Source organism: Zonotrichia albicollis, chromosome 2 (genome assembly GCF_047830755.1).
Source record: "Zonotrichia albicollis isolate bZonAlb1 chromosome 2, bZonAlb1.hap1, whole genome shotgun sequence".
NCBI lineage: Eukaryota > Metazoa > Chordata > Aves > Passeriformes > Passerellidae > Zonotrichia > Zonotrichia albicollis.
The window spans coordinates 94,519,788-94,546,921 of record NC_133820.1 but is presented as its reverse complement, the minus strand read 5'-3'; the positions used below and the strand labels follow the sequence as shown (position 1 = coordinate 94,546,921).

At 38.8% G+C, this 27,134-nt stretch overlaps 1 protein-coding gene across 1 annotated transcript in view; it reads left to right on the top strand.

The window, feature by feature from the left end:
• The first annotated feature begins 3,897 nt into the window (after positions 1–3,897).
• Positions 3,898–27,134, top strand: part of NALF1 (NALCN channel auxiliary factor 1) — a 433,072-nt gene continuing 409,835 nt past the window's right edge. Inside the window, exon 1 of the mRNA XM_005487251.4 lies at positions 3,898–4,716. Coding sequence (XP_005487308.1) covers positions 3,898–4,716 — 819 coding nt within the window. The remainder of the gene's footprint in view (positions 4,717–27,134) is intronic.

The following is a 27,134-nucleotide window of genomic DNA, read 5'->3' as shown; positions in this document are numbered from 1 at the left end:
TGTAATTTCAAAGTGAAGTATTTTGCACCACTAGAGTTATTTAGGAAGAATGATGAATATGGGGACATACTTCTGTAGCGATATTTTTGAGGAAAGTTTTTTCACTTTTCTTCCCATTCATACAATTCATTAAACTATTTCAAACAAAATACTGTTACTTAGATCAGATTTGTGGTAAAAAAAAATTGAAGGAACTTTTAGAGAAAGCATCTACAGTGTATAATTCAGATTCTTTCCCTCACTGCATGTAGTTTCTTGATTTTCAGATATCATTTTATAGCCTTGTTTTTTCCCTTGAGCTCCAAGACCTAACACTAAGGGGCACCAGAGAACTGAACTGCATTTGTTCAGATCCATCAAGAACCAGCTACTGAAACTAAGTTGCAAGTTATTCACTGTGCTAGGTGGAGAGTGCATGGGGCTTTGGGTGAAATGCAAGAGTGAAACAACAGTTCTGCGTGATGTGTTCTGTTACAGAAAACTGTCGCTGGGAAAGCAAGGACATGCTCATTTTGAAAATACCAAATGTCTTGTTATAGTTTATTTCTAGGTGTTGAAAAAGAACTCTCACTCTATTTTTTTTTCCAGAAAAAAGTTGGGAAATGTGTGAAAATATTAAATGACATGAAAATGGATTTTTTTGAGGAGCCAAGTATATCTAAACCATCCTAGTGTACTAAGTTCAAGTATATTTGCTTTGATCTCAGACAAGTGTAAACAGAGGAGCAAAGACTTAGGAATTCGATTTTACATTAAGTTTCAAAGGACATCTGAATACCAGCACGTTTTCATTACCAATTCTTGAAGTTCCACAATGGAGATAAAGAACTTTTATAATTTCATTGTGGATTGCAAAATTGCCAATTATCCTCTCATTTTCCCAACTGGACAAAACATTTAAAAAAAAACCTAACATAAATTAAGCCTCTTTGCCAAGCGTGGACTCCATAGCTGACTTTCTTCACCTCAAGTTTGTCTGTCAAATACAGAATAATTACACAGTCACTGCCATATATCTTAGAAGAGGACATTTTGGAAATCTCAGACCTGATGTCAGGAATCTGCTGCTTTTCCCCGTTATTTTTGGTTTGGTTTGGGTTTTCTTTTTTTCTATTCTTTTGTTTTCCCCTGTATTTCTGCTTCTAGTCACTTTATTCTAGTAAGAAATACATAATCAAACTAGCAAAAGGAAATTAAATAATTGGTGTTACATTTTAGAATAGTAAAATTGTCCTGAATGCTTTTAAAAAGCTTGGTCACACTCTTGTCCCAAAACAGAAAGATTACAAAAAGGCAAATTCAGTACAAAAGACAGTATGTCAAATCATTTCAATTAAAGCCCCAAGACTAAAATTAATAATGTACCATTAGTAGGCAGTGTGAGCTGATTGACTGAAAATTGCAAAGATACATTCTGCTTTGCGTACTGTAGACCTTTCCTTAAAATATTAACACTTATTTCTGTGTTATCAAAATAATTATTTCTGCCCTATCAAAATAAAATCCATAGAAAACTCCTGCTTGGTGTAGTATTTGACTCATAGATCCTGTAAGGCCAGATGAGACCATTATGAAAATGTGCTTTGACCCTCAGCACAACACAGGGCCTAGAACCTCTCTCAGCAATTCCTACCTCAGGTCTGCATCTTCTGTTTGAGGTTTAGGATCTCCTTTTGAAAAACATCCAGCCTTGATTTATTGCTCAAAGTGACAGAAATTCCAGCATATTCCTTGGTAAGATCACCCTTCTGGTAATGACAGCTGCAATCAGATAAGGTACAAGCTTTGTTCTCTTCTGATATGGTTTAGGTCTTTTCTCACTACACTTTTTGAAGTTGAACTCAAGAACCATTAACAAGCTGTATAAGTTTACAGACCATGTATGGTAAGAAAAAAGGCTTTCTTTAACCAAAAAATGGAGCAAAGCCACCTTTTGCGATATACTGCACACCTTTTCCAAGGGCAATTTTCAGTACCTCAGGATAGAGAAAGCCTCTGGAGCAAGGAAAAATATGGTTTCTAAACCTTCTGCCAGTCCAGTGGAGAAATTAAAATACACATCTTGGTATGCTATCCTGTAGCCAGACAGCATACCTGATGTCTCGAGGTGAACACTAGGTCTTCACCTGTTAGTGCCCAACCTGTAGTTGGCACCTGCTCTTATCTTATGCGTGGGATCCAAGTTGTTCTGTTGCTGTTACATTAAGGTGCATAGGTGAGCCAGAAGAAAGGAGTGAGAGACACTTTGGAGTGCCCTAAGAGAATGTTTATTTGAGCAAGAGACCTCTATGGTTAGAGGACAGATGGTATTTGGATCTTCATCCTGGGTCCAAGTGGAGATCATCACCCCAGGTGATTTCATCATCCCAGAAGGAGGATTCAGCCTGGCTCCTCTGTCTTTCTCTCTAAGCAGTGATATCTAAGCAGGGGAACACAGACAGGCCATATTTACCCAGTCCATGGGCTGAACGAGGGTTTTGCAAAACTTCTGGTGAAACAGCTTGGGATTTATGGTCATTTTGCTTCACAGCTCTCTGACTGAGAGACAGGCAACCGCGTTCAGACATTTTACTGTGTGGCCAAAATTGGCCAGGATGCAGAGCCTGTAGTGTCATGTGCCATTTGTGATTTGCTATGACAAGGACAGACAGGGAAACAGACCTCTCCAGCCACCATCCTGCGTGGACATGGTGTTCCACGGCCACAAAGGGAATGAGACCCTGAAGGAGAGAGGGCTGGACAGTACTACCGAGCAGTCCCCTCGGTGAGATGAGTAGAAAGAGTTGCATCGAGGAAGCCCTTTGGAGGGTCCATGTGGTCCCCAGTGCATCACCCACCTCCTCCTCCTCAGGCAGGAGGAGGCAGAGTTGCTGCTGCTGCCAATGCGCCAGGATAGAGCGATCTCGGCGCGGGAGGAGATGACGCAAAAGGCAGAGCTCCCCCCAAAAAAGTGTTTCTCCAGGACGAAGATGGCGGCAACTTAGCCCAGGGGCCCAAGATGCCTGTGCCCATCGGGGGCCCCCAGCCAGGCAGTTCCGCCCCGTGCGCCCGGGGACACCGCGCCCGGCGGCAGCAGCGGCGGCAGCCGCAGCCCATTGTCACCAGCAGCGGCGGCGGCCCCGGCAGCCTCCTCCTCCTCTTCCTCTTCCTCCTCCTCCTCTTCAGCATCCTCGGCAGCGCTCCGGGAGCCCTGCAGCAGCGTCTCTCCAGTTAGAGCGGAGCGGGGAGAGAAGAAAGAGACTGAGACAGCGGTGCAGGCATCTGTGCCGCGGCTCGGGGCTGAGCGAGAGGAGCAGCGGCGGCAGGGAGGAAGAGGAGGCGAGGAGCCCTCCCGTAGCCGTCCGTCGGCAGCGGGGGACGCGGCATGCGGTTGTCCGGGCGCAGTGGGCTTTTCTCAGGAGGGAGATGGGGAGCTGCGATCTGACCATGCCTGGGTGAGAGGGGGAAAGGACCAGTCGCGCAGCCCCGCCACCACCAACTATCACCACCACCACCACCACCATCACCACCGCCACCACCACCACCATCTCCTCTCCCTCCTCCTCCTCCTCTCTCTGCGTTATTGCTCTTATCTTCTCCACGGCACTCCGCGTTGGATGGACTGGGGCTGTTTTGTGTGGTGAGACCAAGGCAGAGCCACCGGCGAAAACCAACAATATCTGGGAGGAAGAAAAAGAAGAAAGAAGAAAGAAAGAAAGAAGAAGAGAAAGAAAGAAAAAAAAGAGGAAGAAAGAGAGAAGGGGGAGAGTGGAAGAGAGAGAGAGGGAGAGCAAGCGAGCGAGAGAAGGGAAGGCAGGCAAGAAAATCCCCCCAATCTTTTAAGTCAATGCATATTGTGGTGACACTGGCAAAGGAGCCCTCACGGTGGAGTCGGCCAGGGCTGTGCGTTCCCAAAATATGACCAGGGGTGCTTGGATGTGTAGTCGGCAGTATGATGACGGCTTAAAAATCTGGTTCGCACCCCGGGAGAACGAGAAACCCTTCACGGATTCAGAGAGGGCTCAGAAATGGCGACTGTCCCTGGCATCGCTCTTGTTTTTCACGGTCCTGCTCTCTGATCACTTGTGGTTCTGCGCCGAGGCCAAATTCACGGGGACCGGAGAGAAGGAGCAGCCGCCGCCCGAGAAGCCGGAGCCCGCGGAGCCGGAGCTGCTGGCGGGCATGGGGGAGCCGGCGCCCCCCGCGCCCCGGCTCCTCGCCCCCCCCTCGCCCTCCCTCCCGCCCTCCCCCGGCAGCAGCGGCGGCGGCGGCCGCGGCGGCCGCACCAACGGCACCGAGCCCCGGCACGGCAAGGCTGCTTTCCTGGGGAACTCCACCGCCAGGCCCCCGGAGACGTGCCCCCCCCCGGGCTCCTCGTCCGGGCAGTGCTTCAGCGTGGGCGACGCGGAGGCGGTGTGCCAGCGGCGAGGGGGGTCGGGGCGGCCGCGGGGCACGGGGCAGAGCCCGGCGCCCGGCTGGGACCTGACGGATTTTTACCTTTCCTTTTGTAATTCCTACACACTTTGGGAGTTGTTCGCCGGGTTGTCCAATCCGGACACTTTGAACTGCAGTCTGGATGTGGTGCTGAAGGGGGAAGGCTCCTGCAGCCAGTGCGTCCAGGCTTACCAGCGCTACGACCAGCACGCTCAGGAGAAATACGAAGAGTTTGAGGTTATGCTCCAGAAATATTTACAGTCGGATGAGTACTCGGTGAAATCGTGTCCTGAGGATTGTAAGGTAGGAGCCCCTGCTGTGTTTCCTGTCCCTGGCTGTCGGGCTGGCGTGCCTCCCTCGGCTGTTGTGGCTGCCGTGGACCCTTGTTGTGCCTGCTTCGCTCTGTGCCCCTGGCGCCGGCGGTCACGGTGCTCACGGTGCAGGCGATGCTGCGGAGGGCATCGGCCGGGATGCCCCCCTTAGCGCGTTATTAAAACAGAGGAAGAGAGAGGGGGAAGCTTGAGAAAACGCAAAAAGAAGTGATCCTCGGTCCTCTGGGAGCGTAGCGCTGGATTTCCCCCTCCTCATGAATATGCGATTGGCTCCGGCTCGGCTGCCGGCTTCCAGCGGGCTGGGATGCGACTTGGCGGCAGGCAGCGACAGGGTCTGCATGACAATGAGCGGGGCTCGGAGCGGCCCCCGCGGTCGGGGCTGCCCGACGGCGCTGCCCTGGCCGCCGGCCCTGGGTGTGCGGCGGCCGCGGTGCCCGGGCACGGGCGGCTCTTCCCCCGCGTGCCGGGGGCGCGCCCCGGAGGCTCCGGTAGGTTCCGCCGGGCGCTTGGCCCGGGGCTGGCGATGCTGGACGGCGGCAGAGCGGTGCGGCGCCGGGCCTCCTCGGGAGCGGGACAGTGTTTGCAGGCGCTCTGCCAAAATCTGTGGAGCTGGGGAAAGCAGGAGCACGAGAGTGTCTGTTGGCGGGCACCGCAGTGGCCCTTGGTTGGGAAGTGATGGTGACAGTGTTTTGATAAGCCGCGGCTGTTTCCCTTGGTGCCACTGGTGACGGCTCAGAGAGATCCAGAGGCTTTTCTTTTCCTTTGCTAGAAGGCAGAGGGTCCCACTTTGGCTCTTGTATATGTTGCCTTCTCTGTAGTTTTGCACAAGATTAGTTGGCCTATCTCTCAAGACAGGGCAGAAGAAAAGAGTTGTCCTCAGTGCCTAAAATAGCTAACTGCATGCTTTTCTTCCTGTTTGAGTACTTGGTAGGAGGTGAATATCTCTGCCCTGAACTATATTATCTCAACTACTGTAGCACTAACCACTCTGAACCAAATTCTGCTTTAGCTGTGGAACACAACCATGCACGTGAATCACTGGTCTAAATAGGAGGCCTGGCAGTACCTCTGTGATCTGTTACTTCAGCAGGGCCTTCTGAAATCATTTAATGGTAACAGCCTATGCCTAAACAGTACCATTCACCAATCACTTAGTATAATTTGGGCATATATTTGTCACAAAAATGGATCCAGAGTCCCTCCAGAAGCTGAAACAACCTGCTATCTAATTGGATAAAGGTAGGAAAGTTGCTGTATTTATTTTTTCTCTAAACCTGACAAAAGTAAGGTAGAATCACCAGAAGTGTTGACTCAACTGTTTTTAGATTGCAAACTGTGTGTGTACACACTCATTGCATACATGCTATGTACTCAGTTACTGATAATGTAAATATATTTATTTTCCAGAGTGAATTGGATGAGTAAAAAAGGGTATCCAATGTAAATAGATCTCTATTGCTGTAAGGAAATCTCTGTCATTTCGGTACCTCTATAATTAGAAATTGACCTACTATTCCATGATGCCAAATGATCAGCATTTTCATTCCTAAGTGATTTTTTGTATCACAGTTTAGTTTGACTTTGCCACAAAGTCCTCAGTTGCTCTACGGAATATCAAGGTGTAAAAGGTTTTGGAAATGAGCAGAACAGGAAATTTATGCTGTTTAACGATTTTCCCTTCACACACCCAGCGAGGAGAAATACTTTTTTAATGATAGAGAAAAGGTTGTTGACATTAAAAATGATTGTGTGAAACTTTAATGAACTTGACAAAAGCCAGTGACCTACATTTCTGCAGTTCTGAATGCCATATGATATTGCTTTATGTTTTGAGAATTTGGCCAACCAATCTGTGTTAAAAATGAAATATATTTCAGAAGGGGAAAGGAAAAAAAAAAAACAAAAAACCAACAGACCATGGGTGCAACTTAGTCTGTTTTCCCTTTCTCCAGGGAATCTGGTGGGCAGTGCAGGTGCGGGTGGGGAGCGCGGTGGGGTGAGCCGCGGGGCTGGGCTGGTCTGCGCTGCGAGGAGGGCCAGGGGGCCGCTGTCCAAGGTTCTGCAAGGCAGCGCCGCTCAGCCCGAGGTCCGGCGGAGGAGATTCCGCTCTCTGCCCCCGTGCCCTGGTTTGGTGTTTCTGGGTCCCTCTGGAGCCTTTTGATTTGTGTGGATACTTGCGAGAGCCAAGTGGATGGCAAGTCCAGCGGTTTGACGCGTGCGTTCATGCGCTTGTGCATGGGCTGACCTGGAGAGTGAAGAGGTGAAAATTGAAACTCGAATACTTTGTGACTGTTGCAATATTTAGTTTATAAAACTCAGAATTTGGTGGGTTTTTTTTTTTGTGTGTGTGTGTGTAAGTAAATTTTTTTTTTTTTTTGCATGTTGGCTATTTAGCTAATTCTCAGGTAAAGCATCAGAATAGAAAATAACTTGACATATGTGTGGTTTAGGTACACATTATTTAGTGGGTGTCATGGTTTATATGGTGACCTGCTTTTTCTTTTAAACAAAGTTCTAAAAATACTTCCTTTACTCAATAACCATGTGTATAAGTCTTGCCTCAATACAATGAAAGGCTTGTTAACTAGTCTATTTATATTTAAGGTGTTTTTAGCATTCTTGGAGGGCAGCTTGGTTCACAGAAAAAGAGATATTTTCATCCAGTTGACCAATTATAGCTGATTATAAACAATAATAAAATTTACTCTGAATAGCAGTCAAGCATAAACTTGCAATTGGGTGTTGCTTCCCCCTTCCCCAACTCACCCCAACACCATACACCATCCTCAGCTCAGTCGGTTTCTCACAGTAAAGTGTAAAGGTTATGGTGGGTTTCTCAGCAAGTTTTGCCTTTCCAGAAAGAACTTTTGGTGATAACAGATAGAACATATCACAAATGCCTTTGATGCACGAGTATAAACTTCAGACTTTATATTTTCATTCTTTTACCTCAAACCAAAAGAAGATGAACTATACTTTCAAAATATTCTGTCTTCCACTACAAGTCTCCTGGTCTCTGAAGAATATTTTAAAGTGATTGCTTTATATTGCAGAATTTTGTAGACAGGAGTTGTTTGACTTACAGATCATATTTAGCTATTCTATGTGGTGAGTTTCAGTTTTAATATAAGAGTATTTAGCTGTATCAGGTTTTTTTGTTCGTTTTTCTTAAGTGTACTGTCCTGTAATTAAGGTCTTACTATCAAACTTCTTTAGAATTGCATGGGGTTTTTGAACATTTTGTAGAAAATGCTGACAATTTTTAACATTTAGAAAACAACTATTTTTGGTGGTATCAATGAATATGCATATGCCTTTTATATTGTTTGTATGTCAATAGACTTTCTGTGTTGTTTAGAAGCTTGGGATATAAGTGTTGCCTCACTATAAATCTGTCTCCAACTTATTTCTTATAAACTCCTCTTAAAGTCTGATGTCTCTATATATTGTTTCCTTGTCTTGATAGTCACATATTAGTAATGGCTAAACAGTAAACATAAGAGAAATATTTGAATTGATTACATATTCAACTAGATGATGAAACAAATTTATGTAGCTTTATTGAATCACTAAAGTAGCAGAGTAACTGGAAATCTGGATTTACACTTCTGCTTTTCTGTTTAAAATTGAATTCAGATTTTTAAAAAATGCTTATGAAATCTTTTATTGCCTGTTATAAATTTGTGGTTATTTTTGAAAGGATTTGTCTTGCAAATATATATCATTTCTTAGTTTCCAGAAAATAATTTTTATATGCAGTGTGTCACAGCACAGTATTCAGATAATTAACACAAACTGCATTGGCCTGACGTTGGAAGACACAGTTCCTCATTATGACTTGTCAGCCTTCTATCAGGGGAAATACTCAAGCTTTTATTCTTAAGGCAGCCGGCAATAGCTCTGTGGAATAGAAGAAAATTCTGGCTACTTCTGATTAAGAACTGGGTCAAATAACTAAGTAGGACATAAAAATGTAAAGATTTTTAATATTTTCCTTTTTTTTTTTTTTAAGATGGAGCTTACATCTTTGTGATTAAGTGTCAGAGGCCAGGGTTTTCCTGACAAATGTGTTTATTAGTGTTTGAACAAGATATCAGTCATCATTTTTGACACAGATTTCCTTAACCTAGTGCAAGTTGAGAGTGTTTAAAATGTGGCCTTTCTTATCACTACTTAAAATATTGAAATGTATAATTCAATTAAATGCTTACATTTAAAATGACATTAAAATAATTAATTTTCCTTCCTAGAATATCAAAGAGAAAAAATAAAAAGATACCAACTATTCTTATATCAACATTACTAAAAAGGGAACTTTGGCTGTCATTCTAGGTGCTCATCATGTACACAGAGTTTTGTGGTTTTCAGGAATTAAATATAATTTGCTAACTTCTGATTTGAGGATTTTGGTATTGGTATCAAAAATATGTCATAGAATACCTGATATATAATACTACTTAGTTGAAAAATGTGTGTCAATAAAGGCTTTCATCACTAAGTGCAGACGATATAGTTGATAGAAGTATAGAGTTGGTATTTCTCTTACTGAAGAAACTTTTGATCAAGAATTGTGCTCAACTACTTTTACTTGAATAAGGGGGTGATTGGAAGTTATTTAAACAATTAAAGTCGCATTTCTTCTTAGATGTTATCTGGAAATATCAAAGCCTATATGAATCATTACTTTCCTAAGAACTTTTTCCTAAACAGCATATGTAGTCTAATTAGGTTTTGATTTAAAATCTCCATTAAGCTGGCAGAAAAGAGCAGATGAGAAATACAAACCCAAAAGCTCAAATGATAAAAGAACCCTTCAGTTACAAAAGATCACATAGAGCAGCATCTGCCATGAAGTTAGATATTTCAGTTGCACATCTTAATCTCATATTTATACAATGATAGTTCTGTGAAAGAGTGATATCTAAACTAATAAGAAGAAACCCATACAAATTAAACCTTGAAGATCTGTACTTGTGGTCTAATACAAACAAAAAAAATCCCCACATTAATTACTGAACTAGTGCCTTTTCTGAATCTCTTGAAATACAATTATTCTTTTAAAGCTTTTTTAAAAATTAATACTATGCTGTACTTAAAAAAAATACATAATACTTAAATGTTTACACTTTTTTAAAATTTTGGTATAAAATTCACTTTGGTGAAACTAATGTGACTGATGTTTGCACAGTTTTACAGGTTTTGGTGTTATTTGTTCAGGTGATTTTTAGAAAAGTAAATGTTGAATTATTTTTCAAAACTAATTTAAGAAAATATGTGGATGAATTTAGTATACACTTCTTGTAGTATTGGTATAATTCAAGAAGCAACACTGACTATGTGCTAAGGGATTTGTATTTTGGCCGAGAATCCCGATCCAGCAGTCAGTCTCAGTCTTCTGTTTTGAGCTAGGTGAATGGTACTGCACTCAGGGAAGACTGTGCACATGCTTGTGGTTATTCAATTGCTTAAATTCTTTACTGGCTCAGGGTCAGATTTCTTCACTCCTAAAAGAGAAATTCCCCAGGGTGTTCTTTCCAGAAGTGCATTAACCCCACATAACTTTTAAGAGTTTGCATCTAGTTGATCATCAAGGTACTCATCCCATTCATAGTGTCAATGGGTACAGCATTCCTGAGTTAGGAAAGAAAGGACTGCAGATTACTACCACAGAGTAGTTGAAGTGCATTCCACCCTAATCCAGTAACCACCATTTAAAACTTTAAAAATGTTTCAGGGTATTAATGTCCCATTGTTTGGGGCCTCATGGCTCTGCCCTCAGTTTCAGTTTGTTCACTTGTTCTCTTTACCTCAAGCAGCATGCTTCGCATGCACCTTGCAGGGACTGTGACAGCCTTGCTTCTTCATTTCAGGTTCTTCTGGGAAAGGTAATCAAAATGCAAATTATAGTTCTATCACTTATCCTGCCTAAAAATCATTTGGTCTATACTTAGTCATTTATAACTTCAGTCTTGCACTAAGATCCATAGTGTATTTAGATCTGTGAATTGCCTGAAAGGGAAAAAGTAACTTAAAATCTGAATTCTTAAAAATTACTTTTTGATAAATATCAGTCATAACACCTCAGAACACAGGAAAATAAAGTAGTCCATATGACAAATTGGGAAAAAAAAGCTAGATATCCATTATGGATATTCACAAAAAATATAAAAGCTTAGATTCTCTTTGTAGTCAGTGAAGATACATAGGTATTTCTAGAGTCTAAGTCAGTTCACAATGAAGTGGATATCTAAAATAGGTCAAATGGATTATGCTCTAAAATACTTATGTCTATTGTCTCTAAAGAGGACATACTGTCGTTTTATATCAGATATAAACACTCCCACCCACTGTTGACTTCAAAAGTCATATTAGATGAATTCTAACAAAGTGATTTTGGTATAAAAATTAAGTTTGGATGAAATTATGTTCATGTGCAAAATTTAACTCTGAAAAAGTTTGTAAAGTCCTACTACTTGTGCTGTCCTACAACAACCTAATGAAATCACAAATCTCTTTCACTGTTAGGATATCTATATTCTGTTGCTGAAGAATCTGTGAGCTATGTAATCTGCTTCTTAGGGATGAGAATGGGAAAGAGCCTGCTATGACATAAGACATTTTCATCACTTTTTTTTGAGAGAAAACCAAAATCTTCTACATATTATTTTTCCAGTTGCTATTTCTGTTGAGAAACTAGACAATAACAATTGTAGGTCATCTTCTTAATAGATATTTTTGCAGGTAGATCTGCTAGAGATTATTTATCTTATTCTCCCTTCTCTCTTTACAAGGAGGGTGGATTTTTTGGGGGAGTGGAGTGTCTATGTATGAGAATTGCTTCCCTTAGTCCGAATCAGAGGAAACTCCCAAGACTGCCCAAACTCCCTCTGTCAAGAAACACACTTTTGCCACTTTTCTTCAGGAAGCATACTGTACTTTTCTAAGTACTTTTCACTGTACTTTTCTCTTGTCAGAACTGTAGAGCAAACATCTCCAAGTGAGAATGTCTTTGAGCTTGATTTCCTTTAAAACATCAATCAGTTAGATGAATAGAAATGTAGTGAGGCACTGGAGACATATTCTGGCTTGTAGAGAGATTTGATTAATTTGGAGTTATGTTAAAAATAAAGACTAGATTTCCTTTTGGATTTGGGAATTTACCTTGTTTGCAAACAGGGTAGGTATATGAAATATGTGAATTTCTCCTTCAGAACGTGCACATCGAAGAGCTATATCCAACTAGCTCCCAGTCCATAATGACAAAAATAATAGGGCATAATGTCAGTGACTCTGAAGTGAAGCTGATCAATGCTTGATACTCTCCCACCCTTCATCTCATCTCATCTCATCTCATCTCATCTCATCTCATCTCATCTCATCTCATCTCATCTCATCTCATCTCATCTCATCTCACCTCCTCTCCTTTTAAAAAACTGATAGATGTATTTGAAAGCTGTGTCTGACGTAGGATTGGCCTCAAGCCTTTATGGAACAATCTGTTATGACCCTTTGAAGCACTGATTGAATGCAACAAAGTTGTTGGGATGAATGGTGATGATAAATGCTGAAGTGACAAACTTCAGCAGTTATTCATTAATATATTTTGGTCCTCTGAGGTGTGTTTGAGAGCCCGATGGAAATGTTCACCTTTAATATCTATTGATTCTGAGACTTGATTCAGATGCTTCATCTTTAGAAGAAAACCTCATGATTAAAAACAACAGTAAAGATCATCTGAAGCTACCAGCAAACAGTATGTTTCAGTCTATGTTTTTAGAAGTTCTCAACAGCTTGGAAGTCATTGTGGATGTTTTAAATGGCTTCAGCAAAATTAGTGGGAAATGGTACCAGACAGATAACAAATAAAAACAAAAGGTCCAAATTTTTACTTTTGGTATATGATATTGTGATTTTAATGATTTTTAAATGTTGTGATTTAGGTAATGTCATTATTAAGGTATTATATTTTCAAATATATCCATTATAAATTTTTTAAAAGGGAGGGAAAAAAAAAGAATTTTATTATGTTTGCATTTTGGAATGTGCAATGTGTTGCAGCTTTTAGGAGATACTTTCCATGGAGGAAGTATGATATCTAAAGTGCTTTTTAAATACATGTTTAATTCTTGTTGATCCTCTGCATGTTAGATTAGATGTTGCCTTCAATTTGCCTGAACACTTATGTAAATGGTATCTTGGGCCTGTCAACAGACTTCATCTCCGTTAAGCATCATAATGAAGTATCTTTATTACATTTTAAAGTATTAACAATCCAGAATCAGAGGGCATTCTTTATTAAGCAGATGGGAAAAAGATGAGATACTTTGAAAAAATATTTTTCTCATCTTATTCATTCTTTGAGGAGAATAAGAGAGTTTCCAGAGCTTGCTGATTGATGATTTGCTAATCATTGCTCTACATTGGTTAGCTTGCTTTCTGTATTTAGGGGGTTACACTTACAAGTTCTTCCTAAAAAAAAATAAATAAATGTATGAGACTCATTTATTTATATGAATACTTGGATTTCAAGGGAGACCTTGAGCAACTCTTAAATACTTTAAAATCTATTAAGTTAATTACATATCTCAGAGACCTCTGTATGTAGTAAATAGATGACTAAATGCTATATGATAAATATAAGCATTTATTAATTTAAACTTATTTTTCATGATGAACAGTCTACCAGATGGAAAAGCTTTTGCTAGTTTGGAAAGTATATTCTTAACTCATATTAGTTGATTTGTTGTCCTCATGCATCAAGAAAGTACAATATTTTACTAGTATAACTTCATTTAGAGGGGTATTTTTTCACTGGTAAAGTTACATTTTCAAAGGCACTAAAATCATCTCTGCTGAGACAAATTTTTGTATACACATACACTGGATTAAAAAACAGATGTTCTTCAAAATAAACCCAGCTTGTAGAACAACAACTAAATGGCAAATGAAAAGTCCAATTTGTTTTTAGGTATTTATACTGAGAATAAATAAAACAAGTATATATATTTGAAAATGTACCCACAAAAATTACATGCAAATTTTGTATGACTACTCTTAACATTGTCTTCATTTATAATTGTTGAAACTGGATTTCTGTATAGAAAGGCTTTAGGATAATGAAGACATACTTCATAGCTGGAGGTGAAAATTCCTGTGTACTGAACGACTTGCAACTCACTGTGCAACTGACTATGGTGATGTCTGGTACAGCACATCACGCTTCAAAAGTAAATTATTTTTAAATATAAGTGAAATATAAGTTCCAGCATATATTATCAAAAATATAGCAATAAACTTATGTATGTAAATTGTAATCTTTATAATTAAAATATCTACAAGGAGTCCCAAATCCATGCTTTGGTAAAGATTTAAATCTCTGAAGGGATTAAAGAGAAGTATTACTGTAACATCTATTTAGAACACTGATTGTTAGTAAAGTCCTTCAGCAAGTTTCTGGTGGTTCCCCAGTGGGATGTGTCTGTACTGATCCTAGCCCTGTTAAAGCCAGGAAATCAGTGCAACCAGTGGGAAAAGATCCATGTCATCAGAACCTCATTTACTTGCCTTTTTTATTATTTAGTAAAGTATCCCAAATGCATCTGTTTTGAGATAGTGCAAATTTTGTACCTCTAGAGGTATAAACCCATTCTCTAATATTTTTCCTTTCATACTATGTTCAAGCTGTAAATATTGTGGTACAGTGGTTTAATGAGAGCCTGGGTGTATTGCAAGCAAGGTTTTCTTTCTGCAGAAGGCAGCAAGTATGGGAAGTTCACAGCATCCTGTGAGTGGGGATGCCCCAGCATGTGCTGCCTGCCTGGAACTCAGAAGCTCTGCCCTGGAGCAGGGCCAGGGCTGAGGATATATGAGGATTAGATTCCACTGGCTTGAGATTCTGCACTTAAAAAGAGAAGCAAGTCAAAAACATAGCCAAGGTCCCCTGGGATGACTTTTAAAATTCTTCATGCATCCAGAGATGAGAGATGTTCATTTCCAGTCCTGTTCTGCTCTGGAGTCAAAGTCTTGATGTAATATTTCTACAGAGAACCTGACAGAACTTGGACCAGTATTATGAAGAAATAGGATTTTCTGAACAAGCTACGTTTGAAATATTACCCAAATTATACTGAAAACAGAAACAATTTTTGTATTTTTACTGGTTTTTTTTTTTCATTTATGCTTTATGATGTAACAATCCTTGGTGAAATGACCCCTATTATAAGCTGAGTTTAGCTAACAAGATATAGTATAGCACTGGAGTTCAGGAAATGAGGCTTCCTGTTTTATATTCCAATTCAGTTAGAAGGGCATTATGGTTTCTTTTGTCTCTATTTAAATCTCATAATTGTTAAAGCTGAACCTTATAAATGCACATTTTTTGTTGCAACCTCACAATGAATTTAATGAAATTAAATCATTTATGTAACAACAGCTTTATAAAATTTAGGTATTGAGATTAATTGCTGGGACCAGAGCAGAGAAAATGTACTGCAAGCCAGTCTCTGTACGACAGATATGAATTGAAAATTTTATTTTATTTTTATTTGTAAATATAGACCAAATTTCTTTAGTCAGCAATCCACAACAACATAAACCATACTAACTCCATTGAAATAAATGGCTTTACTTGAGTGTAATGCTGTTTTGAGAGGAGGAACATGATACTTTTAAAACTCAAATATATGAATTCAGAAGGACAGTTTGACTCAGACAGATTTGTTTTACACACCTTGCTACAAAAAACAATATTCAGACTGCTTTAAATGCTCATTTTCCTGTCTTTGACTGACATTACTAATTTGTTATTGTTGTTGGATTGATGGTTTTTTCCCCTTTGTTGTTGTACTTGGTCTTGATTGTGTTCTCTTAGTCTATTGATTTTTCAGGCACTGCTGTAGAAAAACATTATGAGTTTAAGTTGTTCAGCTATCCAGGCAGAGGAAAACCTTGAAGAAAACAAAGCAAAATTATTTGCCTTTTCCAGCCAAGGGTGTAGGTCATCCACCATGGTTAAAAGGAGAGTTGATGATCAGTAGTATTAATAGTTTAAATCCAGAGAGAATATTTTGATTGGTGCAAAGACACTGTATTTATGCTGGTATAAACACAGCAAAAAATTTAAGTTTAAGTTGAAGAATTGATCAGGTGATGGAAGTTTTGCTCTGTGGTGCACTTCAACACTCATAAAAAAGGTAGTAATTTTAACACGGACATCTTAAATAAAAATTACAGGTTTGATACACACATGTGTGTGTATATATATATGTATATGTCTTAAAGGAAGTGGAACAAGGAAATTTTTGATGTAGGATTAAGCATTCTGGAAAGGCTAGGGCAGTTCTGCAGCAGTCCTGTGGAAATATGAAAAGTCATGAATTATGGAAAATTAAGTACAGGAAAATGTAGCAATTGTTTCTAAATGGTCTTCTTCTTTTTTCAGGATTTATTTGTTTTCTGTGAGAAAGTGTAAATTACTTAGGGTATTTTCTTTCTTTCATCAATACTTCAGAAAGTTTTAAAGTAAAAGTAGAATACAAATGCATCTATTGCTGGGATACCCACTAACCCTGTCTTACACTGGTCTTCACAATGCATTTGTAGAGACCCTTTGTGGAATATTTTAGATTATTTTTGTTTCTGTGTCTCTATTTGCACATTGTAACAAAGTTTATTGTTCAGCTTATATGTGAGGGGTTTTTTAACAGCAGCATATTTTGATCACTGTGATTATCTGAGATATCAGTTTTTATTACTGTTCCATAATGTAATTTTTATATTTTTTCTGCAATATTTTAAAGGGCAGAATGGTGTTAGCTTGTTCAATATAAGCATGAATTACAGTGACTTCCCAAATATTTCTTTAAAAGTTTTTTTAGTTTCCGGTGTTTTATTTTTTTCTAATTGCTACAGAAACAGTCATATTTAAATGATGGTATGAAAGTAAATATTTACAGCATTGTTTTTTGGGTTTTGTACTCAATAGTTTTTAATATAGGTCTGATTTGAAGAATGCCAGTAGAAGTTTGTGATGGGAGAGATCTTTTTCTTCTTTTATAGTTCTTTAGACTTGCAGGAGGAGGAGATATGTTTTGTAGTTTGCAGAAGAATATTTGCATCTCAGAGTATTACCAACCTGGTAGTGAAGATAGTAGCTCATAGGAAGGAATGTGATAGCTGTGAATATCAGTAGGCTTTTTTTTTTTTTTGGGTTCCTCTAAAGTTGTACTCCTGACTCCTGCGTACAGGGTGAAGTATATATGAGTACAGAGATATTTGAAATGATTTTATGATATGTTTGAAAGAGAAGCAAAAGACCTGAAAACTTTTAGAGTTTTTTTTTCCCCTGCAAGTAAAGCACTACTGGGGAACTTAAATATTACAGTAATTCAGCAGTTCAGGAGGCCATAGCATGCAGGTCCACCATGAGATGCAACTGGGATATTGCTCACAGGGCTGGTCCTGCTTCTCACTTTGCTCCTGACTTTGTGTCCTGATAGAGTTGAAAGGCAACTATTTATTTCTTATAGAGTCTGTAACAAATCACAAGTGCCTGAGCTGAGTACAGACAGCCTGCAGACCTCAGGCTGCCTCCATCAGCATTTCAGTTCAGGCCAGAGGTGTGCTTTGGAAACTTCCCACTCACTCCTGCTGGCACTCTTAGTGCCCCTTGGTTCACCACGCAAGCTGCATTTCTGTCTGCTGAAAGCAAAGGCATGCAGGTGCCCTAGAGGTGCACCCATAAAGAGGTGCAGGCACTTTTAGGGATGTGCAGTCCCTAAAAAGGACTAGGGCTAGCCCAAAGTAAAACCAACAAAATCAACATGTAATGGGGGTACCAGGCTCTTGGGACAGTCTCAGTTTACAGAGTGTCTCTACAGAGCCACAGTCCCTGTTAATACTCATATAGTTATGGTTAAAGAGGCTGAATTTCAACCTGGAGATAATTCCCTGAGTATCTCAGCAATCTCTTTAGAGAGATTGCTCAAGGCCCTGAGCCAAATTGCTGAAATGATTCACTGCACCTGGCTCTAGATAATCATGGCAGTAGTGATCATGTATTATCCCTTTTTATTTTTTTTTTCTTTTATCTTCTGTTGGCATGCCTGTGAAGGTGATGCAGATTTTTTGCTCTGTGCTTTCCCTGCATCTGCCAAGCCTCTGTGCAGCAGAACCACTGCAGCTCTGCTGCATTTTGGGTCTGCCTCTGTCCTCACCGTGGATTTCACAGCACCTTCCCAACACACAGACATAGGGCTGAACAGAACTTCAGTGCTTCATTGTGGCCATTCTAGAGTTTTTAGTTTCAGAACGGTGCAAAAATATCTAAATAATCATGAAAAGGAAAAATTTTTGTGAGGGAAATTGGCAGCAGTGAAGCTAGTCTGTCCAGTCTTCATTTAATACTGCCCTCACTATGTTTTAATTGTATTTTCTTTTTCCTGCTAAAATAAAAAAAAATACTATGATGCAGTGTTCAGGCTAGATTTTTGGTAGCCACTTAACTGACAATTAGTTATGCAGGAATGACTAAGTAGCTGATTTTCTTTTTTAATTATCTCAGTTTCTATATACATGTGAAGACTTCATTTTCTTTGGATTTCTTCAGCATACAAGACAAAGGTGTGTCTATGTTATGGATTGATATTATTTTTCTTCACAGAGTAAGCCTTTTTTCTTTGAATGATTAGAAAGTACTGTGCAGTTCATAAGAAAAAAGAACATTGGAAAAATATTTCTCTGCTGGCAGAATATTTGCTCTTAGTATACCAGGAACTACCACCTTTCCAGTTTTTATTATTTAGATATTTTTATTGCAATATTCTCAGTAATCACAGGTCACTGCTCTTGAACCCTGACAGTTCATGCCATGTATTGGGTTTGTTTTAAGTAAATTTAATGGACTTTTAGGAGGAAAATGAGTTCTTCTAGAGGTCATATTCTAATAGTAATAATGTTCCTGATGATCTGGGGTTTTTAAAATGTTTTTAGCTTTGGTAACTACCAGGAAACTTTCTTACCTTTTCCTCAAGCTTGAAACCTGAGTAGGGATAAAAGGAGGCAAGAAAAGTGATATACTGACCTAGCAAAAGTGGATAAAGAAATAATTGGCTGAAATAGTATCAGGGTCTCTGTGATTGATCAAAACATGAGGAGAATACCTGCCAGGTGATCAGCACTTTCTGCACCACCTGATGTTACTGACCTGACCAGGAGCTGCAAGGGAGACCCTGCAGCAGAGACGAGACATTGCCCAGCCAGCAGGAAAAGCAGTCAGAGTGGCAGACAGCCAGAACTGCAGATGTTTAGCTAAGGTCAACATAAGAGTAGACAGAAAACATATTCACATAAGACTTCAGTCAAATATATCTCAGGTTATACTCATGTTGCTTTACCCTGAAGCCTGAAGGAGCTGATACTGAAGAAGGACAAAACTGAAAAGACTCTGTTTTTTGGCAAGCAGTTTGTAGGAACTGACATACTACACTGCTCAGTGATCTGCTCTGGGAATAAACTGGGAAGGTAAAATGAATTTTACACCAGACCAGAAATTTGCTTGTTAGTTTGTAAAGTTTCTTCTTAATTCATTTTAGGTAGTAGTCAATTTATCATGCTTATGATTCAATAAAATACTTTTCCATATTCTTTTCTATTAATACATTTTCGTATATGAAGGAATATCTTGCTTTTAGAGATGAATTTCACTTTCAAAGGTACTTAGACTAGTGTTCAAAATCATTATTTTCTCTAAATGTGTAGCAGTTAAACCAAAATTTAATCAAAATCTGGTTCTTGTTGTTGCATGTGTTAAATCTGTTGGTTCTTTTTAAAAGTTGAGTGAAGATTTCTGTTCCTATAGTTCTTACAGATTTTTTATGCATAGCTCCTATTTTTTTTTTTAAATATATATATATCTAGGGGCAAGCTATTAGATTCAAGTGGAGATGGGGGTTGAAGGAGATGCTTATATTTCTAAGAATTGTATTAAAGGGGTGGAGCTAAACCAGTAATCAAACCCAGGAAAATATAATTTTGAATATACTGAGGGATATGTTGCCTATTTGCTCCATACAGTTTTTGAGCTGTATTAGTGGCTACTGACTGATGAAGGCATTTAAGCACAAGTTTTTTTTTTTCACAGAGAAGGATTTTATTTATATATTGTCCATATAAATGAGAATGTCTGTACATCTGCTGTAACACAAGAGTTCCCTACATCTCTAACACATTACAATGTGGGTGTTACCTGTGATTCTTGGCAAAAAGGATGCATGTATCAAGTGTTCATTCCGTACGACTTTGCTTTTAGCAGCTGCCTCTGGTAGACACTGTTTCACATATTACTATTGCTTTAATTATCTGAAGGAACACGGGTACAGGCCACACTTCCTGGTTTGATGCAGCCAGGATTATCCTAAATACATTTCCAATTTGTGCCCACCAGTGGTAAAGATGACAACTGAAAACATCTTTTAGGATTTAGCTATCCTTTTTGCTTTATTGTCCATCACTACCCAGCCTTTTCTCTTTACTGTTCATCACTACCCAGCTTTTTCTCTTTTTTTCTCTTTTCCTCCCTCTTTAAGCTATCTGCCAAACCAACCTCTCCCGATGAGTTTGGCTGTGGGTCTTTGATGTGGTAATATTCCCTACTAAGAAGGACAATTTTCTGAAAGGGGGAATAAAATATGAGTATCCATGGCTGAAGACCTGCAGCTGAAAAGAGTGGTTTATGATGTATAGAAGTTGGGATAAGAATAAGCTGTGTGCCCATGAAATAGAAGATGATAACTGCAGAGGTAGCTGGATTTTTCATTTATTGTTTGTGTGGGTTTGATTGTGGCTTGCTGTACTGAACAGAGTACTGTGAGGAGCGTTGATGTACAAATCTACAGAAAAATCTAAGTCCTTCATTAAAGTGGTGTTACATTTCAACTTGGCAACATCAAATGAGGAGTTCTATGTTTTTGATTTAAATAATAATGAAAAACAATTCTCTGATTTAAATATGCTATTTTCAGTCTTGTTGAATTCTTTATTTATCTTATGAGGAGAGTTAAGTAATGATATAATTTACTTAATTTATGATCTAAATTTATTTATTCATTATGTCTTTTTTTATCTCTTAATTTAAAGGTGCTAGGCTTCACCCCTAAAAAAATAAATCTCAGCCTTTTAAGCCTTTATGCCAGTACTCTTCCCTTTTTCTTCACTTTCTCAACAATATCTTTATTTTTGATTGTGATTAGTGCCAGAGAAGTCTTTTCATTGGTCTGTGCTTATCAAGAGGGTCTCCCCCTGCCTTCAGTGGTCATACTGGGTTTTTAATTCTAGATGAAGTATTTCATATGGTTCTTTCCCCTGTGCTTCTATTAGGCTTGGCAGTGCTGCATTCCATCTGCCATTGTTTCCCCTTTCACTGAGCTCTTTTAAGCAACCTAAAAGCTCCTTGGCCTGTTTTGGCCTTAATTAATCTAAGACTTGTTGTGTCTGTTGTAAACATTTCCATCTTATTGTTAGACCCATTTCTGGATGATTAATAAATAGATTAAACACTTCCATCCTTTGTAAAGAACCTGAGGGCACCCGCCTGTTAACCTTTAGCCACACGGAGCAGTGACCACTAATAAATGCATTCTGCTTCTCTGTTCTCCTTTTTGTAGTTGATTTCTAGTCAATGACAATGCTTTACTTCTCATCCTGTGATTACTTGGTTTCTCAAATAGCCTATTGTGGGAAGCATTCTCAAAGGCTTTTGGAAGTCCAGAAAACTTGTATCTGACAGCTCTTTCTTATCTGCTATTTACATGCTAAAAGAATGCTAATAGGTTAAAGACATATACAGGGCATTAATGCTTTTAACTTTGATCCACATACTTAACATTTTTGCTTTTAATTGGCTCCTCAGTTATTTCTGCAGTAATACGTGTGTGTGAAGCTGAATTCTTCCTCAGTTTCCCTCAGGAGCTGCATGAAGATCGCTACTGTCCTGTGTGGTTCAGTACACTATACTAACTGATTTCAATGGGAAACTGCACAATTGTGGATTTCTTTTGTTTAATCTTAAATTGCTTTGGGAGTCTTGAATAAACAGGCTCCCATTCTTGAGATACATCAATCTTCTACTTATTGATCCGTACCAACAATTCCTCTTATGATACTTCAATCATCAAATGTTCCTTTTCTTTATTTAGAAACTCTGGTATATCCTCAGCGCTATGAGTCAAAAAGAGATGTGAAAATTATATGCTTTTTCTCCTATATTCTTATCTTGTTTAGTTTCCCCTTTAACTTATTGGGGAGGGGAGTCATGGTCTCTCTTGGTCATATTTTTTGTACTTAGTTGCTACATATACTCTCATTTAACCATCCCACTTCCCTCTTCAGATGTACCTGTCATTGTTTATGCATCTTATACACCATAGGCACTTTGTGCCAGGTGCATTGGAAAATCCACAACCCTTGCACTCCCAAAAGTAACTTGAAGATTCCACGTTCAAAGATCTGATAGGCTTGAAGTGTAATTTATCTATTTTATTTTTATTTTTAGCTCTGTAACCCTTGGAAGGGAGAGAAACATGTTCTCCTCAAAGATGGGTGCAGAATTGAAGCCATGTGTGCTGGGTCATGCAATAGCGTCATAGCTGGAAAGGGAATAACAAGGTAAACTTACATTCTGATGAGAAATCTAGGACAAAAAAGAATTCTGGGAATTCTTACTGATACACTGTTTCTAAGTACTTGTTTTCCAAATTTTTCCCCCTGTATGTGCTGCAGCATCTATGCACACACATGCCTCATTTTCTCAGGTGTTGCTTTATAAAACCATCGTACTAGCCGTGGGTTCTGTACCCCATTCATTCAGAGAAACAAACAGGTTTGGGTGTTTTAAAAATCTCTCTCCTTCAAAAACCCAGCAGGCTTGGGGATGCCATTCTGCACTATTTGTATAGTTGCCTGGTAGCTGGAGAACTCAGTTAAGAGGTAGAGAATTTGCTGGTGTTATGTTCAGTGTCCTCCACAGCTTGAAGATATTCAAAGGCACTTGAACATAGTGAAGCAGTGGGAATGACATCGAGTGGTAGCTGAAAGGCTTAAGATGAGAAAGAAATATGTAGCAATAACTTCCTCTGCCTTCAAAACTATTTGGTCTTTTTCTATGTATTTAGAGATTTCCAACTTGATTTTGCTGAGAACATTTTTAATGACTAGTAATAATTCTAAAAGTATTTTGATAAAAAAACTCAAGCCACATCTGCTGAATTATTTTTGATCATATATGTCTTGACATTGCTTTCACCTCATATAGAACTCTGATGGTGAACAATCCCCTCTCCTCCTTTGAGCAACAAAAGGTGCTTTTATGTCTCAGACAGTGTGGAGTAACTGTTCAAACTCTCCTACCGACCACATTAATGATTTTGGACTTAGGACAGGGCAATAGTGGAACAGCTAGCCTGTTTGAAGCCATTTGCACCTGAGTATTACCTGCATCAATATATGCCCTCCAGGGAATGTTTTAAACCATTAAAAGCTACCAGGTTTGGAACTTTACCAAAGCTATATATATGCAGCAAAAGACCCAGAGGAACTTTTGCCTCAGTAATAGCTTCTTCTGGGTCTTCTAGCATACACCAGGGCATATTACAAACATCAAAATATGCTCAGTGGAAACAGGCTACATTTCAGCTCCTCCAGGGATGTTTTACGGTGATGGGAATAGAATCCCTTCTCTGTTCTACTCTCATAAGTGTTCAAGTAGGAATTACTTAGGAGGACAGTCTCAGAAAACAGTGTCTATAGGATATTAAGAGGAATGACCTGGCTTTCAGAGATGCTAAGCACTCACGCTGAGTTAGGACATAAATTAGGATCTAATTTCTATCACATGGATAAAGTTAACACAGGAAGAAATGCTTTTCAATGAAGCTAAGACAGTTTAATGTACTTGGTAGAAGAAAATGTAGAGCTTTTTGCATATGAAATATTTTTATTCAGATTTTTTTATGTTTTTCAGTGACAATTCTGGATACTTCTGTGAAATCTTCTTCCAGCCACAATAAAGTATAAAATATTCTGTTGTATCATTAAAATGTATTTTGTTGTGGAGGTTACTAAGCACACAACAGAAACAGTGAAGAAAGTCTATAAGAAAATTATTTTTTTCAATACAAGCGTTTTATCTAGAGATGTTGCTGATGCAGTAACCAGGTACAATGCCTATGTCTCTTTATATGAGAAAGAACACGCTCTCTATAGACTGGCAGGAGGTGAGTTTTCCAGATGGAATAAGAGAAATTCAGACACTGTGGTGTTCAGATCCCTTTAACATAAACCTTAGCTGCTTAGCTGACTTAGTACTAGGGATTTTGTTCTTGTAAACAACTCACTTCAAGTTGACATCATGTCAGGTTTTGCATTCTATTTGGATGTGATCTGTTGTACATGCAGGGGCAAAGGATTTTTTAATAAAGTATTTCTTCTTTCTGTTTAGCTAGAAAAAGACAATTGGTGGGCAGCTGAAAAGGTATTATAATAAAAAAATTCATTTGATTTGCTTTCCTGGTTAAGCAGCATATTAAAAGAAGTTCTGCACTGTGTAAAATTGTGACAATAGAAAACTTTGGAGAAATCATTACTTACACATTACTATTCAAAGATTTACTGAAGGTCAGAATCTTTATCACACAGTTTTTGAACAGGTTCAATATTGTTTTCTTCCTTTCTGTAATGAAAAAAAATACCTACTTACCATTTACCTAGTTAGGCTTTTACCCAAATATTTTCCAAAAGACTGTCATAGACAAGGTGAGCTCAAATTTTTTTAGGTAATATTTCAGTCAAGAGAAGTCTCCCATAAAGGCTGTTTTTTTCTTCTTCTAATAATCACCTCCTTGAGAAATGACTGCTTGCCAGAACGAGTCTCCTCTTGCAGAAGCTCGCCATTCAAAGGGTGAAAGAGCATACTTACTTAGCATCTTTATCAAGTGGAGGTACTTTCCATACTGCAGCCTTTTGAGACAGGTGCAGCACTAGCTGGTTCCTTGCAGGTGACATTCCATGGACATTTCAGGTGAGACCCTCTGGAACATACTATGGGGCATGTTCATTCAGTATGTCATGAAAGGGCAGCAATTGACTGGCTTAGAATAACCCCTTGTGGTTTCCCACCATAAAACTGGATATGTTTTGCGCTGTCTGGCCTGGCTGTAAGATATTTCCATGTACAGGATGTTCCCATGTGCTGGTAATCACTAGCAGTTGACTCAGTTCCTTGAGATCATGAGCAAGAAAAAGCAACAGTAACTCACTGATTTGCTTGTGGCTGGCATTAAGATCAAGCTAAAATAGACATTTTAAATGAGCATTAGAGAAAAGGGTTAACTACCTTTTTGAGCAGAATAAGTGTTCTCTCCACACACCACCTACTTTTCTAAGTTTTTTTCCCACTAAATCAAGGAAATTAGCATTAAAAGCATAATTAATGAGCTCCCTGTGTCCAAAAGGAAACCAGGGAATAGCTGTTTTGGAAAAATGACTATCACTTTTTTTTGTTTGGTTGTTTTTGTTGGTTTTGGGTTTTTTTTGTTTAATAGAGAGAAGATTATCTATTCTCATGCAAATTTAAACTTTTAAAATGTAGAAACTGCAATGAACTTGAGGACATTAAAACTGAGTCTGGATTAAAAATCTGCATCAAGGTACATTAAAATAACAACGTTATAAACATCTCAAATAATTTTGAAGTGGAAATGACTGGCTATTAAAGAAAGTTTAATAGCCAGTTTAGACTATGAAACTAGTTTAGACTGACTACCATGTGATACTTTCTGTCTGTAATATCTGTAATGCTGTATTTATGTAATGGAATTTACAAGAAAATCTTATATAAAAACCTGGATGGATGGCTTTACTCAATAAAAAAAATTATGTGCATGAAACCTGTTTTCTGTTTTTTTAATTCAGAGATCAAGTATGGTATCCCAGAACTTCTTGGATCTAGGAGGTCAAGTGTGTTTATTTCAGGCTTTATGAGGGTTAGGGAGTGCCTATTAATTTCATTGGTTTTCATTATCCTCCCAGCTATTTTTTTTCTCAGGTCAGTTATCTTCAAAAAGGCAGAATAATTTGCTTAAAGGGAAATATCATCTTTATTTTTGAGGGACCAAATGCATACTGACAGGAAAAGTTAAAAGCTCCTTCTTAAAGATTGACTTTTCTACACTATAATGAAGAGTTTTGCCTGGAGTTTAATGATGTTCTGCATCTTGAATTTGTATTTAAGGTTATGACATGCTTTAGGCTGGTAATTGGCCATTATTGAGTTAATAAACACGTAAAATGACCTATCTTTTCTTGATGTAAAAAAGCAATAGCACAGTTTCCCTTTAGAAGATTTGAGTGCTGTATAATATAGCACAAGTGGAGTCAGTTAAATCACTTTTCAATTCCAGTTATGAACAGAATTTGCAAACAAATTGTTTCCTTCAGTACTTTGCACTTCAATCTAAAAGATGATGATCTCTCATAGAAGAATTAGATTTGCTAACATGAAAGTACATTGAAGTGGTGGCCTGGGATAAGAACTGTGTAAGTTACCTTTTTTTCCATACTGAAAATTTTTATGAAGAGGGAATTTTCCAATGTGACTTTTACAATTGTATTCTATCTATGTATTGATCCAGGGGCTGAAGATGACCTAGTAGACCTTAGAAGTGATATTTAGCTTGGAGTTGTTTTCCCTTGTCTGGAAAAAAAAGCATCCGTGAATTATGTTTGTTTCACTGGCAGAGAGCTAAATCATGACTCTTCTGTAAAGTCTGAATAAACAAGCTTTATGAGGGGTTCTGTAGGATTTGAAGGGATCGAAAGAAATCCCCTTTTGGGCTGCAGAACACTTGGGATGTAATTTGTCTTAGCAACTTTTGCTGTCCAAAAGCTAAGTGTCTGGTTAAGCAAGTTAACTTGGCTCCCTACACAGTTAATGGGGAGAAATGGTTTCCTCTCTTCTCTAAATAGGCATTTAAAATAGCTGTGTTGAATTACCCTCTGGAGTTTCTGCACTCTCTCCATTAATTAGGGAGAGATTCATCAGTTCTTGCTTTAATGTCTAGAAGTTAGACTACAAAGTCTTAGTTAAGCACTGTGTATCAAAGAGGAAAAAACAGCATTTCCAAAGAATTGTCCATCTTCCTCTAATATTTTTGTGATAGGGCAAATAAATATATGAAAAGAGCCTAAGATGACAGATATCTAAGAAAGATGGGAGGTTAGTCTAGATAGCTAAAATTGAAAGAGATTAATTTCTCCCTGGTTTCTTGGACAGCAAGTTAGCCACAAGAACTGCAGATCAGGTGTTTCTGTGCTCTGAGGAAAATAGGGTTATGAATC